The sequence below is a fragment of the Myotis lucifugus genome, unplaced genomic scaffold, assembly GCF_000147115.1.
Source record: "Myotis lucifugus unplaced genomic scaffold, Myoluc2.0 scaffold_72, whole genome shotgun sequence".
Classification (NCBI taxonomy): Eukaryota; Metazoa; Chordata; class Mammalia; order Chiroptera; family Vespertilionidae; genus Myotis; species Myotis lucifugus.
This window is the reverse complement of record NW_005871120.1, coordinates 4580573-4604861: the sequence shown is the minus strand read 5'-3', so window position 1 is coordinate 4604861 and position 24289 is coordinate 4580573. Positions and strand designations below refer to the sequence as shown.

General features: G+C 46.8%; 1 protein-coding gene and 1 pseudogene across 2 annotated transcripts in view; one reads left to right on the top strand and one right to left on the bottom strand.

The window, feature by feature from the left end:
• Positions 1 to 2495: 2495 nt before the first annotated feature.
• NAA60 (N(alpha)-acetyltransferase 60, NatF catalytic subunit) overlaps positions 2496 to 24289 on the top strand; it is a 28819-nt gene continuing 7025 nt past the window's right edge. For both annotated transcript variants that reach the window (XM_014457312.2, XM_014457314.2), the window contains exons 1-3: positions 2496 to 2596; positions 21852 to 21967; positions 23353 to 23482. In XM_014457312.2, the coding sequence (XP_014312798.1) occupies positions 21858 to 21967; positions 23353 to 23482 (240 nt within the window). In that variant the 5' untranslated portion in view covers positions 2496 to 2596; positions 21852 to 21857. The remainder of the gene's footprint in view (positions 2597 to 21851; positions 21968 to 23352; positions 23483 to 24289) is intronic.
• LOC106697466 lies at positions 14604 to 15063 on the bottom strand (annotated as a pseudogene).

Genomic DNA, 24289 nt, shown 5'->3' with positions numbered 1-24289 from the left:
TACAACTAGAAGGAAGAGAAATCCATACCGAGACTCAGAGGAGGCACAGTGCAGAAGTGAAATACTAAGGTGCGGAGTGCATGTGGAGCGGGCTGGCGGCGGAGGGCGCGGTTGTTGTTTTCAATCGGGAGGGAGTTTCAGACTCTGAGCCCCAGATCCGGGCGAGTCTCTAGGGACCCAGACTCAAACGGGAGAAGCGGGACTGTCTGGCTTTGGTCAGAACTCAAATGCAGTTTTCTCTCCTAGGACTCTGAGAGGCAGAGCCCCTGGGGACGGAACTGAGAGCAGCCATAACTGCTTGCTCCGCCCACCCTGTAGATCCCCTGGGACCCGCCCCGCCCAAGCCCTGCACAGAGGCATTTGCCGAATAGCCTTAGGCAAACGCTAGACTAGCACCGCCCTAGAGATCCAGCACAGAAGCTCTCCCACTGCAGACACACTTGACTCTCATAGCCAGTTAGCCTGGAGGTCAATTCACCCCCAGTATTGCCGACAACAATTAAGGCTTAACTACAACAAGACTGCGCACAAAGACCACAAGGGGGTGCACCAAGAAAGCATAAAAAATGCGGAGACAAAAGAAACATGACAGAAATGGAGGATATAGAGCTAAAAAACGCACTTTTAAGGTCTTTCAATAATCTTCTAGAAACTGCCGATAAACTTGATAAGATCCTCAAGAAATCTAATGAGACCCTCGATGTTGTGATAAAGAACCAACTAGAAATTAAGCATACACTGACTGAAATAAAGAATATTATACAGACACCCAACAGCAGACCAGAGGAGCGCAAGAATCAAGTCAAAGATTTGAAATGCGAAGAAGCAAAAAACACCCAACCGGAAAAGCAAAATGAAAAAAGAATCCGAAAATACGAAGATAGTGTAAGGGAGCCTCTGGGACAGCTTCAACCGTACCAACATCTGAATTATATGGGTGCCAGAAGAAGAGAGAGAGCAAGATATTAAAAACCTATTTGAAGAAATAATGACAGAAAACTTCCCCTACCTGGTGAAAGAAATAGACTTCCAAGTCCAGGAAGCACAGAGAACCCCAAACAAAAGGAATCCAAAGAGGACCACACAAAGACACATCATAATTAAAATGCCAAGAGCAAAAGACAAAGAGAGAATCTTAAAAGCAGCAAGAGAAAGAAACTCAGTTACATACAAGGGAATACCCATACGACTATCAGCTGATTTCTCAACAGAAACTATGCAGGCCAGAAGGGAGTGGCAAGAAATATTCAAAATGATGAATAGCAAGAACCTACAACCAAGATTACTTTACCCAGCAAAGCTATCATTCAGAATTGAAGGTCAGATAAAGAGCTTCACAGATAAGAAAAAGCTAAAGGAGTTCATCACCACCAAACCAGTATTATATGAAATGCTGAAAGATATTCTTTAAGAAGAGGAAGAAGAAGAAAAAGGTAAAGATACAAATTATGAACAACAAAGACACATCTATCAACAAGTGAATCTAAAAATCAAGTGAATAATCTGATGAACAGAATAAACTGGTAAATATAATAGAATCAGGGGCATAGAAAGGGAGTGGACTGACTATTCTTGGGGGGAAAGAGGTGTGGGGGTGCAGGAAGAGACTGGACAAAAATCGTGCACCTATGGATGAAGACAGTGTGTGTGGGGGGGAAGGGCAGAGGGTGGGGTGGGAACCGGGTGGAGGGGAGCTATGCGGGGGGGAAAAAAGAGGCACAATTGTAATAATCTGAACAATAAAGATTTAATTAAAAAAATAAAAATAAAATAAAAAGCCAAAAAAAAAAAAATCCTTTCAGGATTGGTCATTGTCGCCCTTGGCTGTAAGCAGGTCCTTTTTATTCCACTCTTTGGCTATGTGGACCATTGGTTAAGCGACTGAAAGGCAAAGAACAAATTCCTGCTTTAAAGTTAACATCAGATTTTCGTCAACACAGTTCCCTGGAGCTTGTGATACAGACCCTCCTGCAACCTGAGGGCAAGAGACACCTGCCCGTTTACACAGCCACAGCCCTAAACTGCCTTTCAGCGGAGAGGAACCTCGGGCTGTCGGCTTGATGTCGGGCGATGGGCGGGGTGGAGCTGCCCGCCCGCCGGGGTGGGTCACGCCATCACGTTTGCCTGGTTCGGTACCCCGCACGGGTGGGGATGGACAAGCCCCAGCCCCAAACCCAACAAGAAAACGATACAAGAACCGAGGGCTGTGAACCGTCTCCCGATCCGCCCGCCTAGTCTGGGCGACGCCCTCGGTTCCCAGAGCTTGACTCGCCCCTGCAGACGCTGCCCAACCGGCGTCCCAGCGCCTCCGTCACCCGTTTTCAGGGGAGGCCTGCCCACTCCTAAGATGGCGGCGTCGGCCTCGGGGAGGCGGGCGCCCTAAGTGGGCGCTAGGTGGCCAATGGGGCTTTCCGGTCTGGCGCCGGCCGGCCCAGCGCGGGAGGCGGAAGTGCCGTGGGCCCGCCCGCCTTCAGCTGCGGCCCTGCGGGGTTACAATAACCGGCTGGGGGCGCGCGCGGCCCTCTTCCGGCTCCCTGCGACCCCAGGATGCGCTGAGCCCCACGGCACCGTCCGCCGCCGCCGGGTCCCGCCCGAGGTGCGGTTCCCCGGGTCTCGGGCTGGTGGTGGAGGCGCCTGGCCCGGCTCGGTGTGGGGGTCGTGAGTGGGGAGGAGCTGCAGCTCGGGGTTGGGCCGGGCAGGGGCGCGGGGGGGCCCTGCTGGGGCGCGGGACAGCCGGGCCAGTGGAGGGAGGCCAGTCGGTGCCCAGATCCCCGCGGGGTTTCGGGGCTGCCTAGGTCAGGTCGCGTCCGGCAGGGGTGAGGAGGGGGCCGCGGGGTGAGGAGGGGAGCCCCCCGGGTCCTAGGGGTGCCGAGGGGCGCGGTTCCCAGCTCCGGGTGGGAGCCGGCCCTGTTTTCTCGGGCGCCTCGGTGCCCTGCCCCGGGACGGGTTGTTGGGGAGGTTTCGACCCGGAGCGTGGCCTGCCCTTCGCCCCCGCGGAGGTGAAGCGCCTGGTGTTTCCGCCGTGGAACGCTCTGCCGCCGCCTCGCTCGGCTTCGGTACTTGTCGGACGGTCTGTAGTTACTTTGCCGACGGGTTTGCCCTCCTGCGAACTCCTGGGAGCCCGGGGCTCTGTCTCGGCCGTCTCCGCGCCTTCCTCTCTCAGAGGCTGAACCTTTTCGCCTGTAGCGTGTGTGGTGGGTCCCCCGGGGAACATTTTGAGGGGGGGGGCTGTGGGCCTTCGCTGCACCCCTAACAAATACCTGCGTGACTGCCCAGCGGGGGACGGAACCCAGCACCGGAGGCGAGGCAAGGCGAGGGGTTTCTGTGCAATAAACGCGGACATTGGCCCCTTCGCGGGTCTGTCTTCCCTCTGCCGAGTCCTGGAGCCGTGGGATCTGTTAGTCATTCGTCCCGAAGGAAAGGGTAACAGCCCCCCACGGTAGTTCCCTGTGGTTCTCGAGGTGATCGCTACTGGGAACGTCAGAACTGGAGAGAACGCTTCGGGTTGCAGGTGTTTTACCAGAAAACTAGAGACAGAAAACCCCTAGTTAATGTTTAATTGATTGAACCGGTACAAGCTGCTCCAGGTCCTCTGCAGAAATAAATACCACAGTCCTCCCTCCCAGCGTTTTGTGATGTAGAGATAAGTGATAGAAGTTCTCTGGCCCATCGTGCAAGGGAAGAAGGGCAGTCTTGAGCATCACTGAATTGAAAGGGACTGAAAGCCAAAACGAATTCCTATCCTTCCTCTGGGTTTCTGTAAAGTCAGTTAAAACCTGTAAGCAACATGGTCAGGGCATGGTGTGGTGTTCACAGGTCAGAGTAAAACAAAAAAGTCTCTGTGTTTCCTATCTTTGGCCCCTCCCAGTTGTAACTTGCAGTGATTTTTGTCACGGTGTTTATTTTAGCCACATCTATTCCATATTTGGGATGTGACTTGTTGAAGTTGCTAAGCAACAGCCTGCTCTGCCCTGGGTGGAAGGAAATTCCTGGATGGTAGGAGATTGGAGAGATAAAAGATAACACCTGAACTGAGAAGGGTGATGCTGTCCTGGCTGCTGTGCCTCGTCTCTAAGCCTCCGTGTACCTGTTAGCAAACAGTTTGGTACCTTACAGCCTTAGGGGTGTTTAATCCAGGTGGACATGGCAGCCTTCCATTGCAGCGGCCACGTGGAACACAGTGTAGAGAAGACTCCTCAGAGCGCTCAGCTCAGGGCTCTCAGTTCTGTCTGCTGAAATAGCCCAGAGGTCTGTCCACTTGGTTGTTGACAGCTCTCCAACCTGAACGGAAAGCTGACGGCTTATCAGATAGAGTCTTCCCTTAAATGGCAGCTCCTCTATCTCTACATCTTATCTCCAAGAGCTCATCTTGAAAATAAGAAGCAATTTCATTTTATAAAATAGTCTGTGGGTAATTGTCCCTTAGGTACTGGAATGAATTCTTATCTGGAATATGCTAACGCAACAGTGTTTCATCATTTCTGTAGTTCCTGGGAGTGATGCTGGATACCTTTTTCAAACTTGCTGCTTTTTAGACATGACTCCTGACTCTCATTGTAAACTATTCAGGAGGTCTTGCTGGTCAGATATTTGCTGCTCTTTATACTTAGTTTCAAATTACTTTCTCTGGCCTCCCATTTTTAACCCTTTCATTGAGATGCACATACAAGCCCTGGTGGTTAGCTCACTTGATTGAAGAATCATCCTGATACCCCAAAGTTGGGAGTTCGATCCCCGCCCCCCCCCAAATCAGGGCACATACAAGAATTAACCAATGAATGCATAAATAAGGATAAGGGAACATCAAATCAGTGTTTATCTCATTCTCCCCCTCTCCCTTTCTCCCACCTTCTTTTCTCTCTCTCTCTCCCTCCCTCCCTCCCTCCCTCCCTCTCTTTCTCTTTCTCTCTCTCTCTCTCTCTCTCTCTCTCTCTCTCTCATCAATTAAAAAGAAATATACAGCCCTAGCCGGTTTGGCTCAATGGATAGAGCTTCAACCTGCGAACTGAAAGATCCCAGGTTCGATTCTGGTCAAGGGCACATGCCAGGGTTGTGGGCTTGATCCCCCTTGGGGGACTTGCAGGAGGCAGCTGATCCACCATGATTCTCTCTCTTCATGGATGTTTCTATCTCTCCCTCCCTCTTCCTCCTCTCTGAATTCAATAAAAATATATTTAAAAAAAATATATATACAGAAAAGTACATTGCTTGATGACTGGTCATGACTACCTATTTAACCACTACCACAAAAGACCCCTCAGGTTCTTTATCAGACAAGCCCTCTCTATTTAAAATACTGATTTTCTGGTAGGAGATCATTAGCAGTCATTTTGGGGGGAAGGGGTAAGCAGGGGATTCTTAGATTTTGCTTTATATTGCATGTGAATTCTTATTTTGTGTTCATAGTAAAACAAAAAGATTAAAAAAGAGCGTGCCCTTCACTTAAAAAAAGGAGGAATGTTCTTTTTAAACCTTTTTTAAAGTGGTTGTCTTAAAACATAAATATTTTTTAAAGTTAAATTTTATGAAGTCATTAAAATTTCTTTTTTAATGACTACACAGGAACTCTTAAAAATATTTGTACAAGTCTGTTCGGTGTTCTTATCCACAACCACCCCCTCTTTGCTTCATTACAGCTTTGAATCTGTTTATTTTTGGCATCGGTGCACAAAATGCCATGTTATTCCAATGGTATGGGGTTTTAAAAGTTGGCACTAAGTGTATTTTGGGACAATATGGGTAATTATTCTACTTATAATTTGAAGAGACAGTATAAAATTTCCAAGTTATTACTAGTTAAAAACAACCCATGAGATTGTTTTAATATAAAAATATGTTCACAAGTTTTACATTACCACATGAAAAAAATTTTTTTTCTTATACTAAAAACCCAAACTCATTGTAAGAAAACAGAAGTTAGTTTAAGTGGCATAGAACATCTGCCATCACCCCAGAGGCAAATGCTGACAGGAGGTTGAATTACTTTTCAAAAATCATTTTTGGTATAGAAGTCTACCTCACGATCCTGTGTTAATGTATACCAGATTTGACCGATTTTTTTTTTTATATTTAACTCTGAAGGATCTTAAATGTAAACACAGAGAAGCAGAGATTAAAAATCATGATAAAACCCAGCAGAATGAGATGGAAAAGGTGAAGAAAGGCAGAGGGCTGATGTGCTGGAGGGGCAGCAGCCAGGGGCCGGACAGGGTTTCTGAAACCGGATTCCCCTGTTGCTGTACTTTTTCCTTTCAAACTGAGTAGCTGCTTGTCCATTTCACCCACTCCTCCCCCCAAACAATGTTAGGGTTGCTTGTAGCCATTGAAGTTCTCTGTGGGAGGACCAATTTGCTCTTGATTTTGAGCCCTAGGCGGGTGCATTCTTGGGTATTTTACTACCCTTTGATTCCCACCCCACAAAAATGTAGTCATTACAGGTGATTTTATTATTGTTCCATTTGTTTTGTTTTTTACACGAAACCAGTTGGCTAACTGAACTGGGAATTATATTCTAGGCATGCCCTCTCAGACGGCCTTCTATCAAGATCCCAGCTTAAAAAGCCACCAGGCAGCCCTGGCCGGCGCTGCTCAGTGGTTAGAGTGCCGGCCTGTGCATTCAAGGGTCTTGGGCTTGATTCTCAGATTCGATTCCCATTCAAGAGCACGTACCTCAGTTGCAGGTTTGATCCCTGGCCCTGGTCAGGCATGTGCAGCAGGCAACCAATTGATGTCTCTCTCCCACATCAATGTTTCCCTCCCATCTCCCACCCACCCCCAAATCCCTTCCACTGGTTCTAAAAAAAATCAATGGAAAAAATACTCTGGGGAGGATAAACAAAAGAAGAAAAACCTCCAGGCAAAGGCACTTCTTGACCATCCAGGCCATGTCCCACTTGTCACCTGCTTTTACTCTGGCTGTGTCTTCCCATGTGACTGTGTGAGCTGGCAGCGCAGGCTCATCTGTGCCCTCATTTTCTGTTCCAGGAAGATGACTCTGCTGATCTTTCAGGTGAGGGGACCACGGGGTCCGTTTGGTCTTGGCTTCATGTCTCTGGCCCCCAGTTCAGACCCTCCTGGGTCCTGTTCTCATCACTGCTCTTCCTCTTGGTCCTGTCTCTCTCTCAACCTGAACTGTCTTCTCTAGTTCTGACACTGACCTAATGGGGCCACAAAAGGCAAACAGTCCTTGGGCGGCACACCACAATCCAATCCTTCTTCCAATAGAAACTTGTCGGCTGCTCTGGTGTACGTCCTTAGGACAAGGAGAGGATTCTCTCAGACCGCTCTGCCCAAGGTTAGCCCAAACGCCTTCTGAAGGAGCATCGGGGTTTGCAAGTGGTACACATGCACAGTGGCCCAAAAGCCTGTCCTTCACGTTGGGTCATTTTACTGTGAATATGAAGTAAAAAAGAAAAATGGTAAAATAAAATTTTAAACAAAATAAGATCTAGCTCATCTTGGACACAATGGAAAGCTAAAAAGCATTGCTCCAAAATGCACAATGCCCCAAACAGCATGGAGGCTTCTGTCATGCTGAAAGGATGCTCAGGTCTGGAAACTTGCCTTCCTACGAAGTCGAAAAAGCCATGTTTGTTGGAGCCACATCTTTGGGAGACTTTGATGGAAGTCTCCTATTAAGTAAAATTAAAGGCTTCCTTCTCAGTTGACATTTTGAGTGGAGAGATACCACTAAGCATAAAAATGGTCAGTGTCGTTTGTAGAGGAGACAGAAAGTGGAATGGTGGTTGCTGGAGGCTGGAACAGGAGGAACAGGGAGTTAGAGTTCAGTTTGGGAAGATGAAAAAGTTCTGAAGATGATAGTCATTGGTGACCATCAATTGGTGGTGGGTGCACAACAATGTGAATACCACTGATCTGTGCACTTTAAAATGGTTGAAATGATACAATTTATGTATATTTTACCACACTTTAAAAAAAGATAAAGAATGTTGCAACATTTGACAGTTTTCTTTTTTTTAGTAGGACTGCTTGGGTTTTAGGTGCAGTTTGGGGGAAATGCAAGGGGATTGATCTCCTGCCTTTTTCCTTGTGGCTCAGGTTGGAGAACATCCCTCCCACACAGTTGTATTAACCCCTCTACACAGCCCAGTTGCCAGCACTATTGTGTTCACTAATGTGCTGTTTGCCATGGAAATTCTTGAGCAAAAGAAGTGGCTTCTGTGAGTATTTTGGTAATGGTGCAGGAAAGCACACACCCTGGTCCCCCAATATACCCCTCTATCCTGTATAATCAGAGATTTCTGATATGCTTAGTGCTGCAACCACAGCATCTAGAGCAGCGGTTCTCAACCTGTGGGTCGCAACCCCTTTGGCGGTTGAACGACCCTTTCACAGGGATCACCTAAGACCATCCTGCATATCAGATATTTACATTATGATTCATAACAGTAGCAACATTACAGTTATGAAGTAGCAACGAAAATAATTCTATGGTTGGGTCACAACATGAGGAACTGTATTTAAAGGGTCAGAAGGTTGAGAACCACTGATCTAGAGCAATGCCTGGATTTTCAACACAATTTTGGTAAATAAAAGACTAAATGAATTCTCAGTATGAAATTTAGGGGATGATAGAAACTTTAGCCCAAAGGAAAGAATGGTCTGGAACTGGGACCACACTGGAACCACCTGTTACTGTCTTTTTAAAGTTGAGGTATAGTTAACATGCAGCCAAGTGGTCAGATCTTAAGCGAGCAGATCCATATATTTGATGACCACAAAGGAGACATAGAACATCATCATTGCCCCAGTAAGTTGCCTTATGGGGCATCTCAGTGTCCCCCCACCCCACTATCTGATTTCTGTTACTATCAGTTCCCTTAGACCCGTGGTCGGCAAACCGCGGCTCGCGAGCCACATGCGGCTCTTTGGCCCCTTGAGTGTGGCTCTTCCACAAAATACCACGTGCGGGCGCGCACGTACAATGCAGTTGAAACTTCATGGCCCATGCGCAGAAGTCGGTACTTTGTGGAAGAGCCGGTATTTTGTGGAAGAGCCACACTCAAGGGGCCAAAAGAGCCTCATGTGGCTCGCGGGCTGCGGTTTGCCAAGCCTCAGTTTGCTGACCACTGCCTTAGACAATTTCAGAATTTCATGCAAATGGAATTCTTCAGTATCATCAATTCATGCTTGAAGAGATATGTCTTAAATTGTATATCACGAATATATGGGCTTCCTTCTAAGCACGATGGCTTGAGTTTTAAGAGGGAGGCTGTTGGAACTAGAGTGCTGGGTGTTTGTTTCTTGTCACCCTGTAAATTAATCATGTTCCTCCTACACTGAAGTTTTGGAAGAAACCCAGGCTTCCTTGGAGACAGCTTGCTGCCCCCACCGGCAGCTGCTCCTTTGAGCAGACCAACTATGAAGAGTGCTCAGTTTCCCCTCACTCTCTCCTTTTAGCCCTTTTACTGATGAGCAAGGCAGTGTCCTGTGCCCATCACTGGTTTATTTTTCCTTTTCTCCCCTCTCTATCCTAAACACAAGAGCTTGGAGTTTATTGTTGGATTGTCCAAGCCAATAAACCTGGCGTCTGCAGAATTTCACATTCCCCAAGGGCCTGGTGGTTTTTAATACTTGTGCAATGGAAGAGTGCTAATCTTCCTTTGTGCTTCACTTGAGAAGAAGCCTGGAGTGCCAGGGAAGGACCAGGGTGGTGCTTTGACATAGGGTGAAGGAAGTCAGGAGCTCAAGAGGAGCCAACTGAGGTGTGAGCTGTAGAGTCAGGGGAGGCAGTTCCTAAGGGAGGGCTGCTGGATTTCAGAGAGGGAAAGCTGTTGGTTTGTCACCAGTGGTATGTTGGAGCAGAAGGGGGCTGGGTGCAGGAATAAAGCAAGAAGGTAGCAGCAAATGTGGTGTTGTAGGTAGTTAGACTGAAGGAAAAGAAGGTGACAGGAGACTTGTCCAAAAGAGGGTATACATGGTGTGTTTACAGTCCATTGGAAGGGAGTTTGGGCAAAAGAGAAGGTTGAAAATGTTGGAGAAAGGGGGTGCTTGAGTCGGGGAGGGAGGAGACAGGAGCTGGACCAAGGACTGGAGAGGCCATCTCATTTGTCTTCCAGAGAAAGATAAGAAAGCTGAAGCATGGAGCAGGACAGAAATGTCTCAGTGGACATCAGAGCTGGGATTTGACCCTGGGTCATTGTGACTCCAGCATCCCTGCAGGGTCTGAGAGCACATGGAGGGCACAGCATCCAGAGCATAAGTGGAGATTGGGCTAGTCTTGGCAAGGAGGGAGGACGCTTTGGAACCTATGGAAGTAAGAGAAGAGAAGGAAAGGGGAAGGTTCTAGGGGTGATGAAGGGTGTAGTGTGGTCATGGCTGGCCTTTAAATCTGCTGAGGTCAGGGGTAGGGTCCACAGCACTTCTTAAGCCATTAAGAGGAAAGGCTGGTTTTAAAAAGTTAAGTGTGGTTTGTCTGGGATCCAGAAGCATTGCTTTTGAACAAGGGAGAGGCCCTGTGGACCTCTGGTGTCAGGATAGTCTGCAAATAGGATTGTTCTGGCTTTATTACTTGAGGGGGAGTAGAGGGCCCTGTGGGTATCATGACAATGCCAGGAAACCCCTCCATAACCTGGAGCAATTCCATTCTGAGCTCCCAAATTCTGAATCCCCAGCACTTGGCAGGGAGATGGAAAATGCTCCTGTGGCTATTGGGGGCATCTTGGCAGCCATTCCTCCACTTTCACTCTGGCTGAGCATACAGAGGTGCTCAGGAAGTGTTGTGGGTGAGGGAATGCCCAGATATCCAGACCCCACCCCCTTGCAGCCACCACTGAGTCCTCAGGAAAAAGTAGCCTTAGGTTCAGGGACCAGAAAGGTCATTTCAGCACAGAAGGAAGACAAGGCTTGCAGACAGCCTCAGGAGGATGAGATTTGGGGAAGGGGAAAGGATGGGCTGAGGGGTGAGCCAGCCGGTCCTTCATTTGGTTCTTGGAGAATCTAGTTTTTGCTCCTTGAATTGCTCCACTCATCCATCCCCTAAAGGCCAAGGACATGATGTAGACCCAAGAAACCCCTGGAAGAATTCCCACTACAAGCCTGACCTTTGCACTTCATGTTTCTACTTAAAAACTCAAGTGGCCCAGGCTGGGTAGCTCAGTTGGTTAGAGTGTCATCTGGGTATGCCAAGGTTGTGGGTTCAATCCTGGTCAGATAACACACAAGTATAAACCAGTAAGCCCTGGCTTGTGGGACAGTTGGTTAGAGCATCATCCCCCGCTATGCCAAAAGATTGTGGATTCAATTCTCAGGGTACATACCTAGGGGTCAGGGTGTGTAAGGGAGGCAACTCATCCAAGTTTCTCATATTGATGTTTCTCCCTCTCTATAAAATCAATAAAAAAAATATCCTCAGGTGAGGATTAAAATAATTAAAAAAAAAAAAAAAAGAATAGCCCTAGCTGGGTTGGCTCAGTGGATTGAGTGTCGACCTGCAGATTGAAGGGTCCCCAGTTCGATTCCAGTCAAAGGCACATGCCCGGTTGCAGGCTCAATCCCCAGTAGGGGGCTAGCAGGAGGCAGCCAATCAATGATTCTCTCTCATCTTTGATGTTCCTATCTCTTCCCGTCTGAAATCAATAAAAAAATATATTAAAAAAAGAATAAACCAATGAATGTATAAGTGAAACAAGAAATCAATGTTTCTCTCTCCCCCCTCTTTCCCTCTCTAAAATAAATGTTCAAAAACCTCAAGTGAACTTAGAATTCTCCTGTACAATGCGTCCCTACTGTTGTAATATAGACATGCCAGTGTCTGTAGGAAAATGTATACCAAGCGATGGCCTGTGCATCTGTGGCTTCAGTGCTGTCCCATCAGCACCCTAGGACTCAGGCTGGAATAGAGGGCCTAACACCTGGCCTCTGCTCTGGCTTCATCCACTGTCACCTGTTTCTAGCAAATCTCAGAATCCGTGTTCCTTGGCCCTAATGGTAGCAATAAGAGATCAGTAGTTGGTGGAAGCTTCAGGATGGACAAGTGGAGTCCCCACAGGTGCTGCATAAGGGTTTCCTGACTTGCTCCTCCAGCGGTAAACTAGCCACTTGCTATACCCACCTCCCACCTGCACCGCCACCATCTCTAAATTTGCCTCCTCTGACTCCATTTCTTCCTTTCACTGGCAAACAGGTGCCAGATTCTCCTCCTGTGCCTTCCTGCCACCTTCTCTACCCACTGTCAGTTGGGCTGGGACAGATTAGGCACTGTAATATCCAGCTTTCTCCCTTAGTTAAATGTGACATGTTTCTATTTTTAAATCAAGGCATCTAAAGAACTGGCCTTTGAAAACATGGAAGTGCTTTTAATAGGGATGTGAGAATCCACAAATAGCTGTGTTTCTTGGAGCCCAGTATTTTTATTGAACGCTGAACAGGGAGAGAACAAGAGCTTTCCCCAAGGATGCTAGGGGGAAAGTTTGTAAACCTCAGGGCATAAGAGATGCTCATTTATTATGGATCTCTTCCTTTGCTATCAAACTTCACTGTAAAGTGGTTTTTAATCTTTTAAAATCAACTTTATTAAAGTTTAACATACATATAAGAAAATGTACCCAATGAGTTTTAATGTGTGCATATATGTTTGTGTGTGTAAACACTGCCAACAAGATACAGAACAGTTCCACCCCCCCCCCCCCACCCGCCCAGGAATTGCCCCACTCTCAGCCTCTTTGCAGTCAGTCCTCTGTCACAGGCAACCATGGAGGTCAAGGCCTTGCATCTTAGCACTTAACTGACTGGGCAGCAGCTCTAGCTCTTCAGGTGCCCCAGGTCTACCTGTGGCCATCCAAACCCTGGCTCTACTGGCTGGTTTTGCCAGTTGCCTGCACTTGTCCTGCCAGCTCTGGTGTAGGGACGGTGAGAGTGAGCTGACAGTATCCTGTCCTGCATCTCCTTTTTGTAGGAGCGGCCCAGAGCACATTTCCTGTTGGTTGAGAACAAAACTGTGGGGCACAGCCGATGAGACACCTGGAGCTCTGCCAAGGGTAATGTGGGCGGGCAGTCAGGTCACCCTGTTTCTTGGGCTAACTGAGCCTGTCAGGCCCCAGATGAGCCACTGGAACTGGTTTTCCAGGGAAGAGGACAACATGGAGTTTCCTGGCATAGATCACTCATTGGGGCTGAAAATTGATTTGAGATTTATCCGGTGATTTGTGGTTTGTTTTGATTTCCTAGCTATGGAAAATCTGAGAGTGATCTTTCCTTTCTCAAAATATCTGAGCAGCTAAGACTGCATCAATGAAAACTTGTGGTTAGTTGAGACTTGATAACTTTCTTTGGTCACTTCTTACACCGAGCAAATGACAGATATTTTTTTTTTCTTTGAATATGAAGTATTAAAATTGGCCCAAATCCAGAGTAAGCTACAGATTGGCCTTGGTGGACTGGCGGCTCTTCAAGTTTGTACCTCGTGCCAGCCTCCCTGATCTTTGACCTCGTCTTCCCCAGAGCACCGCCAACCCCACCCTAACAGACTTGGCACAGTAGTAGTCCATGGGATGCAGGATCTGGGCCAGCCCCGTTAAAGGAGCCCCACCACGCAGCACCAGCAGAGTCCCTGCAGTTTGACTTGCAGGCTGGAAAACTTGTGAGGCTTTCTGGAATTTACTATGACTTCCTTCAAAATGAATCTTTCTTATCCATTTGCTCACGAAAGAATCGTTTATTCTCAGGATTGGGACTGTTTTTTGTTTGATTTTAACAGCTTTATTGAGGATATAATCCACATGCCATACAATTCACCCATTCAGAATGTACCATTCACAGAGCTGTGCATCCTTGACCACATTTTATTTCAGAACACTTTCAACATTACAAAAGAAACCCCACACCCTTAGCCATTACCCTACAGTCCTCGCAGCTGTAGGCAACCACTAATCTACTGTCTGTTCCTATGGATTTGACTATTCTGAACATTTCATATAAATGGAATCATAAGTTATGTGGCCTTTTGTGGCTTTTCTCACTCAGCATCATGTTCTTAGTGTTCATCCACGTAGCAGGTGTCAGTACTAAGTATCCACTGTATGGGTAGACCACATTTTATGGGTCCAGTCATCTATTGGCAGACGTTTGGGTTGCTTCCACTTTTGGTGAGCCTGGAGTGGACTCCCATTTATACTTCCTTGCTCAATTTAGAGCAGGGATTGTGTTCTCACTAGGGTGTTGAGCAGAATTTTTATAGATCATACTGTTTAGCTGCTTGGATTGAGGTATTTGGGCTTCTCTGCCAGAATTTCCCCTACAGGTGGTTGCAATAGGGAGAGGAAGACCCTTGTCTCAGGAGCCTTCTCTGGAAAGACTGCATTGATGGCCTGGGATGATATAGGGTTGTTGACTTTGTTCCAAAGGCTCTAAGTTTTGACAGTTTTCTTGGTCCTGAGAGAAAGGGGAGGGCGTTGCCCTAAAGTGGCCCTGTGGTTGATAACCTAGCATCTTGGGTAGTTTCAAGCACAATTCCTAAAACAGTGCCCTGTGTCCTTAGACTGCACAGTGAGTGTCTACAGTACACTGTCAATCTTTGAAACCTCATTGGAATTTTTTTTCCAATGTTAAATGTTTATATTTAGAATTAGTCACCTGGACTCAGTTTAGATGGTCCCAATTTTGTTGGCAACATCCAAAACATCATAGTCAGGAGCCAGTCGAACATATGCCTTCTTCTCTCCATTAGGCCTGACCAGGGTGTTGACCTTGGCCACGTCAATGTCATAGAGCTTCTTCACAGCCTGTCTGATCTAGTGCTTGTTGGCCTTAACATCCACAATGAACACAAGTGTATTGTTGTCTTCTGTCTTCCTCATGGCTGACTCAGTAGTCTGGGGGAATTTGATGATGGTATAGTGGTCAAGCTTATTTCTCTTGGGTGCGCTTCTTGTATTTAGGTTGCCTTCAGAGCCTCAGTGTCTTTGCCTGTTGGAAGGTGGGTGATGTGTGAATCTTCTTTATTTTGTGGCTGTGGACACCTTTCAGCACTGCGTTCTTTGCCTTCAAAGCCTTTGCTTTGGCTTTGGGAGGAGCAGGGGCTTCCTTTTTCACTTTTGGTGCCATCTTCATTAAAAAAATTTTTTTTAAAAAGCACTTCATTGGAATTTGAGAGTTCCAAGTAGTATTCCTTGTCCCCATAATACTCTGAACCAGGTGCCTGACCCATCTGGAATCCAGAGTGCTCAGCAGTAAGCCAGCCATGATTTGCTGAGAACTCACTGGTCCCAGTGAGGAGTTGTGCAGAGGCTGTGGCACTGCTTCCCAAAGCTCTCAGTGAGGATGCCAAAGGCATTTAAATCAGTGCCCTGGAAAACCTGCTGTCCATAAGTGAAATTCGGCCTATGTGAACAAGGTTGGTCAGAGGTTAATTTTTTTTTTTTAAATCCTCCCTCACCCGAGGAGTGAGGATATTTTTTCCATTTATTTTTAGTGAGAGAGGAAGGGGGAGTGGGGAGGGAGGCGGGGAGAGAGGGAGGGAGGGAAGGAGGGAAAGAGAAACAGCAATATGAGAGAGACATCGATTGGTTGTCTCCCACTCCTTTAGCTTTTTCTTGTCTGTGAAGCTCTTTATCTGACCTTCAATTCTAAATGATAGCTTTGCTGGGTAGAGTAATCTTGGTTGTAGGTTCTTGCTATTCATCACTTTGAATATTTCTTGCCACTCCCTTCTGGCCTGCCAAGTTTCTGTTGAGAAATCAGCTGACAGTCCTATGAGTACTCCCTTATAGGTAACTGACTGTTTTTTTTCTTGCTGTTTTTAAGATTCTCTCTTTGTCTTTTGCCCTTGGCATTTTAATTATGATGTGTCTTGGTGTGGTCCTCTTTGGATTCCTCTTGTTTGGGGTTTTCTGTGCTTCCTGGGTTTGTAAGTCTACTTCACCAGGTAGGGGAAGTTTTCTGTCATTATTTCTTCAAATAGGTTTTCAATATCTTGCTCTGTCTCTTCTTCTGGCACCCCCATAATTCAGATGTTGGTACGCTTGAAGTTGTCCCAGAGGCTCCTTACACTATCTTCATATTTTTGGATTCTTTTTTCTTTTTGCTCTTCTGGTTGGGTGTTTTTTGCTTCCTCGTATTTTAAATCTTTGACTTGATTCTTGGGATCCTCTAGTCTACTGTTGAATCTCTGTATATTATTCTTTATTTCAGTCAATGTATGCTTAATTTCTGACTGGTCCTTTTCCTTTTTTTTTTTTTTTTTTTTTTTACATTCTCACTAAGATCCTTGAAGGTCTCACTAAGTTCCTCGGAGGTTTCTAGAAGATTCTTGAGTAACCTTATAACTGTGATTTTGAACTCTATATGCAGTATTTTGCTTTCTTCCATTTCTTTCATTTGTGACATGTTTCTTTGTCTCCACATTTTGGCTGTTTCCCTTTATTTGTTTCTAATATATTGGGTAGCTGTTAGGTCTCCTTAGGTTGATAGAGTGGCCTTGTGTGGTAGGTGTCCAATAGGGCCCAGTGGCTCAGCCTCCCCAGTCACCTGAGGTGGACACTCTTGGTGCACTCCTTTGTGGGCTGTGTGCACAGTCTTGTAGTTAAGCCTTGATTGCTGTTGTATCACTGGGAGGAATTGACCTCCAGGCCAATTGGCTGTGAGTACCAGCTGTGTCTACAGTGGAAGAGCTGCTGTGCAGGAGACACCCTTATGGGGCAGGACTTGCTTCAGTGGGGTTTTGGTGCTCATTGAGTCTGCCCCTTGAGTGTGTCACTTGTGAATGTGAAGAGTTATAATCTGGATGGTCTCACACTGATCACTGGGTACACTGGCTCTTGGATCTCTTGAGGCCTGGGGCCACCCAGCCGGAGCTACAGAGAGATCTGCAGATTCCTCCTCTTTGTATCGGGTTTGGAAGTGCCCAGACAAGGCCCAGTTGTGAAGCAAGGCAGGCAGCTGCTGCCAGCCTTGGGCCTTCTTTTGATAGCTTTGGGGCTCCCTGACCCAGCTGCTGCCTGTTTGACAGGTTTTAGGCTGAGAAAGCACAGGCCATTCTTATGCAAAAGCCACTGTGCACAGCTTGGGGTTGTAAATTGGGTAGGGCGGGGTCTCAGGGAATCACCAGGGCGGAGCAAACAGCAATGGCTACCAGGCAGCCCTGCACCAGAGAGGTCCCAGCGAAGGAACAATGACCACTCCAAGGACCTCCGTCTAAAAGAAAGCCACCCTCAGAGGTTCCTGCCCCGATGCCACAGTCCAGTTTCTCCCCGTATGTGTCTGGGTCCCCCAGAGTCTCGCCTGGAACTGGAGTTCAGAGCAAGTGAGAGCTTGTATCTCCCACCCGATTAAAAAAGCAGCGCACCAGGGTGCCAGTCTGTTCCGCACTTCCACACCTCCTACCAGTCTCAATGTGCTTTCTTTTTTACCTCTCTGGTTGTAGTTCTTCCACTCAGCCAGCTTTCCCATGGTTCTGGATGATAGTTGTTCTGTCTTTTAGTTGTAATTTTGATGTGGTTGTGAGAGGCAGCAAGTACAGGTGTTTACCTATGCCTCCATCTTGGTTCTCCTTCTTGGTTAATTTTATTTTTTATTTATTTTTTAAAAATATATATTTTATTGATTTTTTACAGAGAGGAAGGGAGAGGGAGAGTTAGAAACATCGATGGGAGAGAAACATTGATCAGCTGCTTCCTACACACCTCCCACTGGGGATGTGCCCGCAACCGAGGTACATGCTCTTGACCAGAATCGAACCTGGGACCCTTCAGTCTGCAGGCCAACGCTCTATCCACCAAGCCAAACCGGTTAGGGCCCTGGTGGTTAATTTAATTAGGAATATTTTTAAACATACACTTGACATACCCATCATCCAGTTCAACAGTTATTAACATTTTGCACTTCTGCACCAACTAAATTAAATTCCAGAACATTCTGTCATTTCACCCTACATATCCTGTGTGCATCTCTTAAGGAATATGGACATTTTCTACATAACCACAATGCTATTCTCATACCTAACAATATTAACACCACGTTTAGTTTTTAGAGGATTTGTGTGTATGTGTGGAATCTGTTCCCTTTGTAGGGAAAGGGAATGTTGCCTGAGAGGTGGGGGTTGTGCAGAAATCTCCAGGGGAGCTGTGTTTCCTACTGGGGAATGTGATGTGTTGGGCTCCATCCTGCTTTTGGTGGGTGGACCCCTTGAACCTGTACAATCGTGTTCTGTGGAGCAAAACAGCCCTTTATCCAGGATGACAGGGGAGTCACCTCCAAGCCAGTGACCGCTAGGATATATTTTGGACAGTATTGACTCATGAAAAATGCAAGACTTGCCATTTTTGGTCGACTAGTCCACTTCCTAAGAGGTAGCCACTTAGGCAGCATGAGGTCCCTGAGGTCACACTCACCAGAATGTCCCGGGTGCCATCGAGGATGGGGACCTGGAGCATTGGCCATGGAAGGGGGTGCTAAGTATTGGAATGGCCCTACTGTGTAGGGACCAGGTAGTCAAGCTGTTTAAAATACATTGTACCAGACAGTATCTTGGTTTCTGAAGGCACATCCCAGTGAAAAGAATAAAACAGGTGACATGGAAAGACCATATTTGCCAAGTCGGGGGGTATTTTTCTTGTTTGGTTGGTGTTTTGTTTTTGTTTTGTGTTTGGAACTAAGAACTCAAATAAGCACAGCCCAGCCTTTGTGACCTGCCCTTTCGCAACAGGACTCTCACATTAACTTTTGTGATGGCCCTGTTTTGTCATCTCTGCCCAGAGAGACTTGTCTGGGTCAGCTCAGCTCAGCTCTCAGAGGTTCCATCAAGGTCGTGCATCCAAAGACCAGCTTTGTCCCCTTCTAAGAACTAGTCTTCTGTAGCAGGGTGCCTACTGGGAATGCTGCTCCTTTCTAAGGTGTAGGTGGTAGGTACCTCAGCTTCTTCCGGACCTAACATCTGTAGGGATCCACTAGGCCTCAGGCAGGAACACTTCCCGTTCTTGTCCTGAAGAGTTTCCATTCCATACCCTTCAGAGCCCCTTGGCCTGCAGGCCTGGTGAGGGTACCCAGTGTTGCCAACAAGGTCACGGGAGGATGCCCATCCTACCCCCCACCCCCATTTTGCAGACATCACGTGGTCAGTGTCCAGGTGCTGGCTAAAAACAAAAAGGAGAAGAAAGTAGGTCCCTTCTCATTTCGACTCTTGAGTCATGCTGTGCAGAGGGACATGTCAAGGTGGCACAGTCCCCACTCCTTGGAGTCCAGTGTATTCTAGAAAGACCGAACCTAAGGTGGCCCCAGAGCCACAGAGCTCCTGCAGTACCTCCTCCTTCCTCCCTACCCCCCCCCCATGTCTGCTTCAAGGTCACAAGGTAGCCCCACTCCAGATGTGCCCTCCCCCCCCAGCTGGCTAGTACCATGAAGGTGAAGGGGGTACAGCATCAAACTTGTCACTACCCAGACTGAGGGGCTTCTGTCATCAGCCTGACTTCCCAGTAGCACCTGGTCCTTGGGGGACTGCCAGCCCAGGACTGGCCCTCAAAAGAGCCATTCTTTTTTTCCCTCTTTTTGTGTTAATCCTTACCCAAGGATATTTTTTTCCATTGCTTTTAGAGCAGCGATCGCCAACCTTTCGGACCTCATGGACCACCAGTGGTCCGAGGACCACCAGTTGGCGACCGCTGTTTTAGAGAGTAGAAGGGGGGTGGGTGAAGAGAGACACATAGATTGGTTGCCTCCCAACTAGCCCCGGAATCAAACCTGCAACCCAGTTATGTGCCCTTGACTGGGAATCCAACCATGATCCTTTGGTGCACGGGCCAACGCTCTAACCACTGAGCAACCGGCCAGGGTTCATTTTTTGAACCATTTAAAGTGAGTTTTAGACTTCATAATGCTTCACTCCAGAGCAGGGGTCCTCAAACTACGTCCCGCGGGCCACATGCAGCCCGCCGAAAACATTTATCCGGCCCACCGGGTGTTTTTGCCGCCGCTGTGTGCATAGGAATTTGTTCATAGTTTTTTTTAAAACTATAGTCCGGCCCTCCAACGGTCTGAGGGACAGTGAACTGGCCCCCTGTTTAAAAAGTTTGAGGACCCCTGCTCCAGAGTGTTCCACATGCATCTCCTAAGACTTTCTACATAACCACTTCCATCCTTTCACATCTAAGACAGTTTTTATTTGCTTTCTAGCACATAATTAAATTTCCACAAAATACTTTGATTTTTTTTTCTAGTAGAGGTGTTATATATTACATTTGGTTATAGATCTTCTTGTCTCTTTTAGTCCACTTTTGTTTTTTTAATGGCATTGACTTTAAAAAAATACATTTTTATTGATTTCAGAAAGGAAAGGAGAAGGAGAGAGACATAGAAACATCAATGATGAGAGAGAGTCATTGATCAGCTACCCCCTGCACACCCCATACTGGAATGGAGCCCGCAACCTAGGCATGTGCCCTTGACCAGAATCGAACCTGGGACCTTTCAGTCCACAGGCCAACGCTCTATCCACTGAGCCAAACTGTCTAGGGCATCATTGACTTTTTGAAGAGACCAGGTTGCTCATCTTGTAGAATATCAGCATTCTGTGTTTGTTGGCTGTCATGATGCTGTTGAATATACATGCCTGTGTGCCGGCTATTATCTGTACTCGTGAAGTTAGGTCTGGAGGCACAACTGGCTTTAGACCCAGCATTTTAGGCAGAAACCTAAAGGCTTTGTGGATTTTGTATGCATGGCACTGGTCAGAGAGGCTGGGCTCCATTACTGGGGGAATTGTGACTGCAGGATCGTGAGGTTGAAAGGCTTTTCCTTGGTGATTGGTAAGTCCTGGGGGTGCAGGTACTTTGCCTCCATGCCTCACACCTGCTCCCCAACACCCTCCACTGTGTGGTTAAAAGCCTTTGATGATTCTTGCTTGAGTCATTTATTTTCATCAGCACTTTCAAAGTGATGACATTCCAATTCTATCATTATTTCTACTTTTATTGGCTTTCATTCTTCTATAGAAAGAATTTTTCCTCATCCATCAAGGATGAACTACACAGTTATCCTAAAAGATGAAGTAAATGCATGGTCCTTTGCCTTTTACTACCAGCTTTCAACATAAAGAAGAAAGGCTCCTGTGTTCCCTTTGTCAGAATCTAATATTTGGCTTTCCTTCCTGCTTCCTTGCCTTATCTTAATTGGATCAAGGGCAGCTGCTCCATCAGCAACCTGGGCTGAATGTAGTTTCCTGATTTAAAATAATTGTCAGCAACTCCTGACCCTGATTTGAACCTCTAGTGTCTTGCAAGTCTCCCTCTTTCTCTCTCTTTTCACTCATGAGTTTCGTTTGCTGGATAAGGGAGGAGAAATGACCCACCTAGCAAGTGCCAATTTTTCTGGAAATCCAGCAGGTCATTGGCCCCTGCCCAGGCTGCTCTGATGGTGTTGATGGCCACTGGCCCAGGTCGGGAGAAGTTAGACTGCTGGGGCTGTGTGCTATGTGCAATGGAGAAATGTGACGTGAGGGAGACCAGGACACTGGCCAGGGAGGAGTGGTGCTCAAAGGGCACTTAAGAGGGGCAGAGAGGAGAGAGAAAACTAACCAAAGGCAGGCTGCTCTCTGGGGGTTCAGGAGTTTCCAAGTAAACAGTGAGGGCCTAGGTCCCCATCCTGCCAGCCCTTCCCAAGCCTTAGTTTACTTGTCTGCAATGTGGGGGTGACTGTGACACCTGGTGCAGGGGATTATTGTGAGCTTCATGCAGTTACTAAAGGGGACCACCATCCATGGCGGGGCATTAGTCTTCCCATCTTTCCTGCGTCACAGGTTAGGAGGAGGAAGAGGAAGTGAATGTGCCATGATGGGATCTGTGGGCTGGTGGGGTGTTTAGGGGAGGTTGGCTGCTCTCCTGACCCCACCTCTCTCCCTGCAGGTGTGAATGACAGAGGTGGTGCCATCCAGCGCCCTCAGCGAGGTCAGCCTGCGCCTCCTCTGCCACGATGACATAGACACTGTGAAGCATCTGTGTGGTGACTGGTTCCCCATCGAGTAAGTTAAGTGGTGCCCTCTGCCCTGCAGTTGCAGATTGGAGGGGTGGGGTAATGCCCGTGGATCTGATGAAGCTGGAAGGCTTGTGCAGAGGTGAGGATGTCCTGGAGGTGCCATGGTGGCCCAGAGTCACCTTGCCTATCAGAGGAGCCCAGGCCCTGCTCCCTGACAGCCATCAGATCCTTTCCATCTCACTCTACTTTATGCAGAGAGTTCTCCAAAAGGGCTTTGCTAAGTACCACCAACTTTACTTACAAAGATGTTCGATGTACTGCTATTTATAAGTCAGAAAATTGAGAAGCAACTTAAGTATCTTAACAGTAAAGAATGGCTGACATATATTAGGGTACCTGCATACGAAAATGAAATATTATTCAGTCAGGAAAAGTGAGATCTGTCATCAAGATATACTTGACAAGGAGAGTTTTTTAATGAGATATTAAGTGAAAAGAGTAGACTAGAAAATTGTATGTACCACAATTCCACTTTTATTTGAAAACATGCATAAGATAAAAGCCTATGAAGATATATACTATCTAGCAAAGTGTTTTTGGTGTTTTGGAATGGGTAGATTATTAGTAGCTACAAGTTTGTTTTATTTTGCTTGTCTGTATTTCCTCTATTTTTCTGTAATATGCACATAGAGCTTTTGTTGTGAGAAAAATAAGTACAAACTTTTAAAAATTAAAAATAAACAAGGTCCTGCTAAACACCATGTTTCTATGAGTCTTAACCTCTGGTTTCACCCACTGCCATCAGGAAAGGAACTTGGGTGATGCCAGGCCTCACAGAGCCTTCTGGTGGGTGCTCAGTGGCCTCTGCAGAGCAGACCTGAGCGGAGCACCTCTCCACTGTGTCTCCACCCTCTTCCAGCTGTTGGTCTCAGGAAAGGCATCTGGACTATACTTGTTATGTCCCAAACCCACAGACCAATAAACCCAGAATGTCCTGTCCCTTCACCAAAACTCCTTACTGGGGCTGAGTCATCTGTCTTTCGTCATTGTCATAGGGCTTTGCATGAAACAATCTCTTTTCTGCTCCCCTTGGGTCTTGAGTTTGAACTCTTCCAGCTGCCCCTCCAGGTACTGCTCTCATGGAGACAATGTCATGGGAGGTTCCCCCCCCCGCCCCGGCTCTTATCTCTCTATCTTGTAAAATAATTTTTCCATCAGAAAGTTCCCATCTTGTCTGGATAGATTGCTGCTTTAAGATGATAATTCACTGAGAATGATACACTTTGGTGGAGACTAAGTGTTGGGCGGGCTCCTTATCAATCCTGGAGCAGTGGACAAAGTTGTCTCGAGTCCCCTGTGGGTCTGCTGTCTGAAGCATGAGGTTAGTTGGACTTGGCCTTTGGCAGTTTCACCTAAGTCTGTTCTCCTCAGGTACCCAGACTCATGGTATCGTGACATCACCTCCAACAAGAAGTTCTTTTCCCTTGCTGCAACCTACAGGGGTACCATTGTAGGAATGATAGTAGCTGAAATAAAAAGTAGGACCAAGATACACAAGGAGGTAAGCATGTGTGGCAGTGATGGGGCTGCCAGGCCCTTGGGACAGAATCACACTGTCTGCTCTGTGGCCCTTTCCCTTAGGAGCTCAGACCATGTATGAGACTCATATCCAGGTGGTTTCTTTCTGTGTGTACGTAATACAGTCATATGTACATTAAGTAACATGTCCTAACTGCAGGCTTCTTTCTAATGACTGTCATTTTGAAATTGGGAGGGGGTGTAAATGATTCACTGAGAATCTGCAGAGTTGTAAGGGTCTGTCATTTGTATTGGTGACAGTGTCACAGAAACTGCTAATACTGCTGTGATTTGTTAAAGGAAATGCTAAGTTCCAGTTACAGGTTAGGAAAAACAAATATTTTTTTTCCTGTTCAACTTCATAGACCCCTCCAAGATCTATTTAAGAACCCTGGAGAGTCTTTGGACCCTGAGTTAGCAAGTCCTGCTCTAAATGTAAAATGCGATGTTATGGTCACAAACACATTTTTTCATGTGGTTGACTTGGGTCAAGATTCTGCCTAGCCCTAGCCAGTTTTGCTCAGTGGATAGAACATCGGCCTGTGAATCAAAGGTTTCCAGGTTCGATTCTAGTCAAGGGCACGTAAGAAAAAACACAGACAATTAGATCTTCAAAATAAATAAATTAAAAAAAAAACATTCTGCCTAATGATTTGGGTCATCTTATAGAGTGACTGAGTAGCATTTATACATAGGTATTTACTCCAAGGAGGGGAAAAACCCCACCAACAACTGGCAGCTGCTTCTATCTGTTTGGCTTGAGGCTATTTATTTAAAAGTGCAAGAAGGA